Here is a 10,788-nt window from a genome sequence, read left to right as displayed (position 1 = left end):
GAAGAGCAGTGGCCCCATCCCATCCCACCACAGGCAGTGAGCCTCTTCCACCCTGCGGAGGACAAAGCCTGCAGTCCATGGCTGGCATGAGGCAAGCTGGGAGCGCGGGGCCGCATCCTGCCCAGAGAGCGAGGGCTGTGATTCACATCCCCCCTGCCATGAATCACCGCTGCCCCTGCGCCCCCATGGACCCCGCTGCTGCTGAGACAATGCAGGCCATGCTCATGGGCTCACAAGGGGGTCGAGGCCACCAAGGCCCCCAGCACTGTCTGCAGGGTAGGGGGGCTGTCGGCACGGTTGGGGGTCCCCAACCCTGAGCGGGTGGGAGAGGGGCTGGATCCCCTCCGCCCGGTGCAGCCCCAGGCGGAGCCAACACCAAGAGGGAGCGAGGCGGGGGAATTCGCCCTCCAATAATCACAAACAGGCTTGGGGGGCCGGGCGTGTTTGGTTAATTGTTAGAATAAAATATTGCCGAGCTCTGACAAAGAAATCCTGCCCCGCAGCCCGGCGCGGCCGAACAATGGGCCCCGGCGCAGGATGCTGCGGGCTGAGCGGTGGGGCCAGGGGCCATGGGGGCGGGAGGCAGCTCGGTCCCCCCAGCTCCCAGCCAAGCCCCAGCAGGCCCCCAGCTTCTTGGCAGCTTGGTATGGATGTGCCCCACCATGGTGTTGGGAGCCATCGCGACTCAGAGCGGGGACCGGCCAGGCCCCTCAACCACTGCCCGGCTCCCGCTGGGTGCCAAGAGCTGCTGGAGCCAGAACCCGCCCGGGGAGCGGTGATACCATCGGTGCTGGATCGGCAGCATCCAGTCTCCATGAGAGCTGGTGCTCCCGCTGAGCCCGGCATCCCGGTCCCGCTGGCTGCCCCCATGCCGAGGCCTGCTGGCTCCAGTGCCGGCTCCGGCTCCAGCACGGGGAAGAGGGGTCACGGGGTCAGCGGCACCAGGGGCTGCAGCCACCCTGTCGGGAAGCAGCTGTGGAGAGGGATCACATGCACCCACCCATGCACATGCATGCACACACGTGGAACCACATGCACCCACCCACCCCCCCCACACACACACGTGTGGGCACACCACTGCACACACACGTACGTGTGTGCACACATAACCACATGCGTGTGCCCAGACACACGTGCACACGCATATACATACACAGACATGTACACACATGCACGGGCATCCCAGCACGCACACACACACGCACACGCAGCCCCCAGGCTGCAAACCTCTTGCTGTCCGATGCAGCGGAGCAGGCAGAGCCGCTTTCCAGCATCTCCCAGCCCTTCCCAGCGAGGAAGAGGACGCAGGCTCCCGCCGAGCAGCCCGCGGCACCCAGCAGGGGAGCGGGCAATGGGGGTGCGGGGAGGGAGCACACCCGGAGCCGGGCCTGGGCGCACCCCGCCTCCCGGCTGGCATGTCCTGGCACGGGCACCCCGGCACGCCGCGGCACAATCTGGTCGGCAGATGCTTCAAAACCAGCAACAGGCCCAAGAGATGATGGGGGGTCAGCGCTTTCCCGCTGCCCGGAGGGGTTCGGGCGCCCGGTGACCTACGGCTGGGAGTGCTGGGACCCACCTGGGTCATGGCACTGCTCCATCTGCCCCACTCCCGGCCATCCCTGCCCCCCAGGACCCGCTGTTCTGCCGCTGGGTGTGCTGCCCGGCGCTCCCCGCTCCTCCGAACCAGCCGCTCTCCAAAGGATGGAGCAGTCAGATATTCCGCAGAGCCTCCAGCGTTTATCACACTGTAAATCTGGCCTTTCAGCAGCTTCACAATGCTGCAGGGAGATGGGAGAGAACAAAACGCTGCTCTGCTCAGTCAGACACAGCCTGCGTGTGCCAGTGCCCCCAGCGCCGGGGCTGCCAGGGGATGGGCCCCCAGCCCTGGTGCCAGGGGGTGAGGACTGAAGCAGGGGGCACATGTGGGCAAGGGCCCCCGGACACCAGCTGAGATGGCTTGGGAACAGCTGCACTTCGGTGGGACAGTGGTGCTGTGAGGGGGCAAAATGTGCCTCTGTGGAACTTCAGCAGCCACTGTCCCTCTGCGTGGTCCCCAGGCGTGGTGTCCCTGTGTGGAGCCCTGGCAGAGCTCCCCAGGCACAGTCCCTGGACATGGTACCCCAGTGTGGTCCCCCAGCTTAGTGCCTGGCCACTGTACCCCCACGTGGTCCCAAACCATGGTCCCTGGGCATGGTACCCCACTATGATCCACCAGCGCTGTCCCACAGAACAGTGCCCCAGCCCGCTGGGTTCTGCTGCTGCCTCCGAGCTCAGCCCAAAGCTGGCTTGGGATGCAACCCACTGGTGCTGGCAAGAAGTACCAGCCCCCATCCTTGTCCCCATCCCTGTCCCCACAGCCTCCCCTTCCCCCAACCCCCATCTCCCAGCGGGACCCTGCCGTGATTGCAAAACAGGCAGGGAGGGGAGGGAGCCGAGATTGCGCTGCTCACATAGGGCTCGGATGCAGCTGGCGAGGCACAGGGCACGAGGAGAGGGCGTGGGCACAGCCAGCGAGTCCCCCTCAGCCCTGTGAGTCCCCTCAGCTCTAACACTCGTGTGCACCTTTCCTACACCCCTGCAGCCCCCGGGGCGGGTGGGTTCACAAAAGGCGCACAGGGACCACGGGCGAGAAGGGGGCTGGCCGGGCGCCGAGCGGCTGCCAAGGGGCTGGCACAGCACAGGGGGGTGGGGGGGCCGTGGCGGCAGCTGGAGCCACATCAGAGCGGCCCCCCCGGAGCAGCCGGGAGCGTGCGGTGCTGCCCTCGAAGGAAATGCGCTCACTCCCATGTGCTGCACACTTGGGTTCGCCTCGCTGCTATTTTTATTTGACTTTTCAGGGCCTGTTTCCTTTTTCCGGCTGTTTTTGCTGTGATTCCACCATCGCTTCGACCTCGCTTTTTCCCCTCCCTCCCTGTTGCTTCTTCCTTCACTCTTTCCTTCCTTTCCATGCACTCATTCCCGCTGCCGCACCGGGTTCCCAGTTCAGCAGCAGCTGCCTGGGAGGGAAGGGTAGTGAACAGAGGCAGTTATTGCTCTGGTTTATCTGGGAAGGTGCTGACAGGTCACTGGAGGGGGGACTTTGCTCCAGCCTTGATAAAGAAAAAGGCTGTGAGTCACCCTGTCCAAAGCCACCGACCGGATCCTCTTGGTACTTGAGCTACGGGGTCCCGGTGGGGCCCCCAGTCCCATACATGGGATACCAAGCATCAATAGGGGTTTTTTTGGGAGAGTAGGGGGATGTGGAGGGAGGGTGGTTGGGATAATGGAGGGGGAATAAGAAAGGAATCCAGAATCTAAGCCAGTGCAAAACCTCCCGTGGAGGCAGCAGAAAGGGCAGTGTTCACTCCCAGGGAAGGAGGACGGAACTGGGAGGAAGGAGCCCAGGCATGATGGGACCAGCCAGGGAGGAGCGTGGCACTGGGAGGTCTCTGGCATTGGGATGTGCTGAACTGCAGCTCCCTGGATGGTCCCTGGTGCCAGCCTGCCCCAGGCTGGGCAGATGGCATCCCCCAGGGCCCATGTGCCGTGGAAGGACCCCACAAAGCACCATTCAGAAGTTGCAGCCCCCTGCTCTCACCCCCAAATCGCAGTCCCTGTCCTGCCCCATCAAATCAAGGGGTCCTGCCTGCACCCCACTATACCCCAGCAACTCCAGTGTTCCTGGGATGGGGAGGGCTCTCTATCACCCACCCCAGCACTGCAGCCCCTCCAGCTCCTCCTAGCCCAGCTCCCAGAGGGAGAGGGTGGGTAAGGACCCCTGAGCATCCCCTGCCCTCCCCTCCCTAAATCCCTCTCCCCAGCCAGATGTTTGAACCCCACCCAGACACCCCCAGAGAAACGTGCCCCTCTATTCCCTCCAAGGCACATGGGTGGGTGTCCCACTCACCAGCAGCACCCCATTGCTCCCCCCTTGGCCAAAGCCCTGCCTGGACCGGGGATGGTGACCGAGGCTCTGGTGGGACAAGAACGGTCAGTGCTGGCGTAGCCATGGGGACACACGGCGTGGGCAGCGCCTGGCTCTGCTCAGCACACACAGCCCACTGCTGCCATCTCGTGTCCTCCAGAGCAGGGCTGGCCCCACTCAGGGAGAGAGGCAGGGGGAAACAGAGGCAGGGTTTCACTGTGGGCCCTCCCAGCCGCTGCTCCAGAGGAGAAATGGCCTCCCAGGAAAGCAGCTCCTGTCCTCCATCACCCACACACCAGCAGAAGCCCATGGACCAGGGATGCAGGCACAGAGGGCAGAGGCAGGATGTCACCACGGCGCCACCCCTGCTGCAGGCTCCTGCCTGGACATGCACAGCCATAGCCCTGTGCCCAGACCCTGCACCCTGTCAGCTCCATCCACAGCACAGGAGACCCTGGATGACCAGATAAAGAACCCTAAGTGCTTCTAGGGAAGGAGAGGTTTTATTTCTGGCTTCCCAGAGGCTGTTTGCCACCCAACAGGGCAGCAGGGACCATGAACGGGGTGCTGGCAGAGCATGGTGACAAGGGAGGATGGTCCTCAGCTCACCAAACCTCACACCCCACCATCCCCTCCCTGCACCTGCAGAGCTGAGCAGCCAGGTCCCCCCACAGTGCTGCCTGTCCCAATGGCTGAGCCTTGGCCTTGAACCCCAGCACCTGCCTAGGATTTTGCTGTATAAGCAAGGACACTGGCACTACCCAGGTTTCCTGAGGTGTCCAGTGATGCACTCCAGCTTCCCTGTCCACTGCAGGTGCCCAGCTGCTCTGTGTGTCCCAGCAGTGCCACAGGGACACATGTCCCCCTCCGCAGCCCATCCACACTCAGAGCCTTGTGGGTGCACTGTAGTCCCACTTCCAGCAGAGCCCTCAGAGCCATGGTCTCACATGTCCTCTTTCTGCCCCAAAATGCAACCATTGTCCCCAGGAGAGCAGCAGGTGCTGCAGGCCCAGGAGCGTTGCAGAATCCACACCTCACCTTCTGTATTTAGTGCTTCCCCTTCTTCCCAGTGTTTCTGGTGTTGCAGGGTCCCTCCGCAGCCATCCCACAGCAAACCAACCTGCCAGCCCCAACCTCGGGCGACAGAGCCAGTCCCTGGGCACCGCTTGGGACAGGAGGATGAATTCAGCTTGGGCATCTGCCGGTGGCAACGCCGCTGCCCTCAGGGCTGAGTCTGTCCCAGGTTCCCAAAGGAGCCGCTGGCAGCCCCGGGTGCGGGGGCAGCGCGTCCCTCCCGTGCGTGGCGAGGGCGTCCCTACGAGCGCCGGGGTGCCTGGTGGGGGGCGTGCAGGGCGTAGAGCTTCTCCCAGCAGGTGGCCAGCCTCGCCGCCTTCCTCCCGATCTCCCGCAGCTGCTTCCTCCTGCGGCCGGGTCCCCCTCGCCGGGGCTGTGCCGGGCTGGTGCGCAACGGGGTCTGCGGGCGGTGCTGCCGAGGGAGGGAGCAGAAACCCACCCCCCCCACACCGTCACTCAGGCGTTAGTCAGGGGACAAAAGCCACCACACGTGGGGTCTGATGTCCCCAGCAGTGGCAGGGAGGACAGCCCCAGCACTGTCCCAGGGCCAGGCAGAGCTGGGAGACAGGAGCTGGCACCTCATTGCCCTGGGGTTTCCCTGCTGGTTAATGAGTTGCTGGCACTGCCATAGGGATCCTCCTGGATGGGGTTTCCCCTCCAGAGCCCCAGGGATGCCAGGGGAACCCAGCCCTTTAAAGATAAACCCCAGTTCTTGCCTATGAGCACCCAGGAGCAAGAGAGGAACTGAGTGAATGCACCCACTGAGTGAGTATCCCAACAGGACAGGGTCTTGTGTTCCCCATCAGCCACATCATCATGGCACAGTTGGAAAAACCCACTTGAGAGCTGGTGACAAAACCCTATCAGCCAGTCCCACACTGCCACAGGTGGACTTGCCTCCCTGGCCAGTCTAAAGCTCACTGGGATGGACGTGCCATCAGAATCCCCCAGCTCCTGGGATGCTGCGGGCAGGGCCTTGGAGCCTCCTCATGGGCAGCATGAGAGCACTCGATGGGGTAGGCTCCTCCCACAGCCCTGGGGAACTGGGCCTCACTGGGGTGCCTGGGAAGGAGAGGGTTCCCACCTTGCTGATTTTCCTGCAGTTCTCCCGGAGCACGAAGTCGGTGTTCCTGGCCACCTTCCAGACCGCCAGCTCCTCATGGCTGTGCAGGGCGCCGGCCCCCGCCTCCCTCAGGGACATGCTGATGTTGTAGATGGACAGCAGGATCTTCTGGTCCTGGAGAGGAGAGAGGCACGTGGCCCCGGGCAGGAAGGGAGGGTTCTGTGGCTCCCTGGGGGCTCAGCCCACGCCACGCCCCAGCCCCGGCTCCCTCAGTGCTCACCTTGTCCGAGCGACAAGCCGGCCCAGCCCTCCCGCTCCTGTGCACCGACCCACTCAGGTTTTTCTGGAGAAAAAAAAAAAAAAATCAAGAAGATCCAGCACCACCCAGGATCGGTGCCTCCCACCTGGGGCAAGAATCACCCATTTAAACACAACACTCTCCCCAGTACTGCTGGCAAAGCAGCCAGCTCCATGTTAAGCTTCCAAGCTCATCCCTCCCCACATTCCCGCAGCAGGGCTGCATCCAGCTCAGCAGCATTCCCCAGAGCCAGGGCCCCAAGGAAGACACAATCCCTCAGCTCACCAGGTTCTGGATCTCATGGAAGATGACGGCATGGTACTGCTGGAGGATTTTGGCGATGCTGCACCTCCTGCCTCTGCTCAGCACGGCCACGAGCAGGAGCAGCAGAACAGCAGAGGAGAGAGCCCGGGGGAAAATCTGCCAGGGAAGGGCTCAGAGTCAGACAGGGACAAAGGGATGCTCCGGGCTCTGCCTTCATCTCCTAGTCACAAGCCCCCTCAGACCTGTCCCCCAAGATGCAGGATGTGCTGGAGGAGCCTCCACTGTCTCTTCCCAGATAAGCCATCTCAGCTTGGAGCAAAGCCCTTGGGAAACTACTCCACCTTCAGCCCAGCTCAGCAGCACTGCCCATGGCACACACAGAGCTCTCTCTGCCATCCCTGAGCTCTCTGTCCCAACAGGGTTCCAGTAGGTCCCCAGCTTGTGGCATTTCAAGGTCAGAACCTCAACCACCAAAACCCAAGAGGAGCAGAGAGGGATGTATCCTGCTCCTCAGACAGGAACTGGAGGCAGGAGCAGCCTGGTCCCCACCAGCAACAACGACACCTGGACCCAAATGGAATCAAACAACCTCGGAAGGACGTTCCCACACCTCTGCTGCACGGATGGAATTATTACGACATTTTTCCATCTCGCCCACAGCTCTCACTCACCCCAGGCCCAGGTGCCCTCACCAAGAGCCAAACAGAAGCAGCACAAGCACCTGCCCTTGCCAGCACATCCTGGCTACTGCTGAGCCAGGGGAACCCCAAGCGCTGATACCTGAGCTGGTGGAGGGGCACGGGGAGGGTGGGGATGGACCCTCAGAGATGAGTCCCAAGCCTTTGAAAAAAAGCCAGCACAAGCTCAAGTGACCAAGACCAGGGATATCTGAGCAGCCCCGCAGCAGGGGTGAGGATGGGGAGCCCAAAATCTCTGCCAGGAAAGAAGCCTGACAATTCCCCATGTCTCTGCATCACTGAGCGATGGCACAGCACTGGGGCCCCGTCCTGGCATTTCTATCATTTCACATTTCCAGGAAAAGCCCCCCCTATGCACAACCCTCTCCAAACACACCACACACACACACACACCCCCTCCCGTGGCTGTCAGGTCTGGGCAGGCAGAAAGTAGCTCAGCTCCTTCCAAATATGCAAGTCCTGCACTGCAGCCAAAGTATGAGCAAGGAGGAAGGGGCCGCAGCTCTGCCTGCAGCCAGCACCTGCTGCCCCAGGGCACAGCTCAGAGGGTCACTGCCCTCCCCCAGCCACCTCTGGCTCTCAGCTTCATCTTCTGCTCCGAGAAGCCAGAAGGAAGAATTTCCCTCACTGAATTCCAAACTCAGGCAGCCTCCATCCATCCTGGCCTGTGGTGGAAACCTGGAGGGTTTGTAAAAGCTGCGTCCGCTCCATGCTCCCAGCTTGATGCCAGGCTGGACCTGGCTCCAAAAGGGTGAGAAACGTTTTTCCCACCCTCCCAGAGCTCAGCAGGAGTGATTGGAGCTTAACACAAGGCAAAACCCAACACAGTGCAAACCTGGGAAACCCACAGACACAGCCGTCACCCCAGAGCACAAGCGCGTGGGAGGGGATGAGCAAATCCACGTGCAACCGGTACAAATCCCACTGGGCTCTTCAGCTTCCTTAACCAGCACACAACTTCCAGCAGAGCCCTGCTGGGCTCCATCCAGGGGCCAGGAAGGGTAGGGAAGAGCATCCTTGCGCTGCTGGTTTTGTTCCCCGCAAACCCACTAAGAGATCTCGCTCCAGAGGTGATTCAGCAGAGAGCCAAGGGTATAATCCCCAAGGACACCAAAGGAGAGCGCTGCTTCCATGAGGACACCCCGTCCAAAGTCTAAGGGTTGCTCTCCGGAAGCCTCCTCCACTGGGAAGACAAGGTCATGCAATTTTACCATTTAACTAGGAATGACTTCCCTGAAGTGGCTTATTAAGCAACTGGGACTCAATTCCAGGAGAAAGCACACTGTTCCCAGTATTCCCAGGCAGCCAAGCCTGGCTCAGACCTCAGCACAGTCAGAGCAGCACACGGAGTACCTGGGGCAGAAGCTCAGAGGGTTCTGTAGGTGTTTCCCACCCCCCACAGAGAGCAGGGAAGCAGCAGTGACAAGTGAGGGATGCAGGGAGAGATCAAACTTGCAAATCCTGCTTCTTGCTTCCCACCCTTTAGAATGGAGGAGGAGAAGTTCAGCAGCTGATTTAAGGTTATTCCTTCTCCCTTTGCCCCCATCACACAGCAACAAGTTACAGGCAGGTGGCACATCCCTTCCTGGGGGAAACTGGCAGGGAAGGAACAGCCTGGGGAAGCACGGGTGCAGGGCAGGCACAGCTAATCTCTTCCTCACTCTAATCCTCCAGCAAACACGAGGAGATAAGGGAAATCACCATTATCGATAGAGCAGCTCCTGGTGGCACTCATGCCAGTCCCAGTCAGTGGGGTAGTGAGGGGCAATGCCTGCAGCCAGCCCGGGAATCCCACCACGGTCTCCAGGTCCTTCCAGCCAGATGGACCCTGTCCCCAACACCCTCCTACCCAGAGCCACCACCCAGACCCCCAGCACCTGCCACAGCTTGGGGCAGGGACAGACCCTCCATGTCCCCCCTCGGGACCAGCCTCATCCAAGCCCCATCCCAGACAGGTACAAGATCCACCCCAGCCAAGTCCAAGCCTCATCCCAGGCACAGCAGCCTGGTCCCAGCTGGGCGAGCCTTCTCAGCAGGATCAGAGCCCCTTCCTCATCGACTCCCAGCTCTGTCCCATCGCGACCCTCCCAGCCGGATCCAAGCCCCATCTTGACCCAGGCCAGCCCCGTTCCGATCTGATCCAACCCCTTTCCTAGCTGGTCTGGCCCCATCCCGACCAGTCCGAGCCTCTTCCCGGCCGGACCGGCCTCTTTCCCACTCGGTCCAAGCCCCATCCCAGGAGAAAGCAGCCACCTCCCGACAGGTCCCACCCCGGCCGAGCCGACCCCATCCCGGCGGTGCGGGGGGCTCCGGTGCAGCGGTGGTGCCTCGGGAAGGGTGTCCGGAGGAGGAGGAGGAAGGTCCCAGGGGGAAGGGGGGTCCCGGCTCACTCACCATGGAGCCCCGCGGGCGCGGCCCCTGCGGCGGCCCCGGGGAGCGCGGCCCGGCCCCGCGTCCCGCTCCGCCGGGACCGCGGTTTGAACTTGGCTCCACGGTGGGAGGGGACGGGACACGGCACCGCCGCCGGCCCAGCCCCGGCCCCCGCGGGGGAGGCATCGCCGCGGCCCCCCCGGGCACCGGCGGAGCGCAGAGGGGAGCGGGGTCGTGCCCGGGCTGCGGGGTCGGGTCCTGCTCCCGGCTGGGCAGCCGGGCAGGGGGGGAGAGGGTCCCTCTGCCCCCGAGGGGCCGGCAGAGCCAGCACGCCCCGCTCGCACCCACCCGGGGATCCCGACCCACACGTGTCCCTACCCCGGGCAGGGCTGAGGCTGCGCCTTTTGCCGCAAACCACCACAGTTTCGATTTCTGTTGGCGTTGGGGTGATCGTTTCACTCTGGAGTCACAGTCGGCAGCGGGTGAACACTCACAACCGCACCCACCTACAGCAGAAGTGACTGTCCAGGGCGATTCCCCTAAAATAACAAACACGAGCAGTGTCCCCCTGCTTCCAGACAAAGCCCCTCTCCTCCTTCCCCTCGGTATTTTGCACTTCACGCCCAGCCCAGGCACAGAAACTGCCCTGACTCAATTTCGATTGGTTTTGGTAAAAAATGAACCGACACCAACAAAGCTCCTCTGAGGTGTGGAACACGGGTGTCTGAGTAAGAGACAGAACAAATGGTGAATAACCCAGCTCTGCTCAGCTTGCCAGGAACGTTCCTTCCTGGGAAGTGGGACCCACCACACACAGCAGCATTCCACTGGGACAGAACCCATATAACTTCTTTATTGAGCTCTTTATAATAGCTAAAATTCATGGGTGCCATAATCCACTTAAAAACCAACAAGACATCTACAAACATTAAAAGGCTCTAAGATTGATGATCTTGATTATGTTTACCTAAAAAAAAATAATCCCGAAGCTAAGGAAAGTAACCCAAGAGAAAGGGAAGCTGCAGGTAAGAGGAGCAGGTGGCCAAAGGAGCCTGGTGCTGCAAGGAGGTGGCACAGGGTCTACCCTCTCCTTCTCACATCATCTCCATATCTCTTC

At 61.8% G+C, this 10,788-nt stretch overlaps 1 protein-coding gene across 1 annotated transcript; it reads right to left on the bottom strand.

Moving 5' to 3' along the window:
- Positions 1-4,388: 4,388 nt before the first annotated feature.
- CUNH20orf204 (chromosome unknown C20orf204 homolog) lies at positions 4,389-9,857 on the bottom strand. The gene is made up of 5 exons (XM_050314034.1): positions 9,696-9,857; positions 6,625-6,759; positions 6,322-6,384; positions 6,063-6,215; positions 4,389-5,390 (listed from the first exon to the last, which is right to left on the bottom strand). Exons 1-5 carry the CDS (start codon positions 9,855-9,857, stop codon positions 5,220-5,222), a joined length of 684 nt encoding a protein of 227 aa, XP_050169991.1. The 3' UTR covers positions 4,389-5,219.
- Between the last annotated feature and the right edge of the window lie 931 nt (positions 9,858-10,788).

This window comes from Myiozetetes cayanensis, unplaced genomic scaffold, assembly GCF_022539395.1.
Source record: "Myiozetetes cayanensis isolate MyiCay16 unplaced genomic scaffold, myiCay2020 scf19, whole genome shotgun sequence".
NCBI classification, from domain to species: domain Eukaryota; kingdom Metazoa; phylum Chordata; class Aves; order Passeriformes; family Tyrannidae; genus Myiozetetes; species Myiozetetes cayanensis.
Note: the sequence above shows the minus strand (reverse complement) of the source record. Positions and strands in the feature narration are given on the sequence as shown.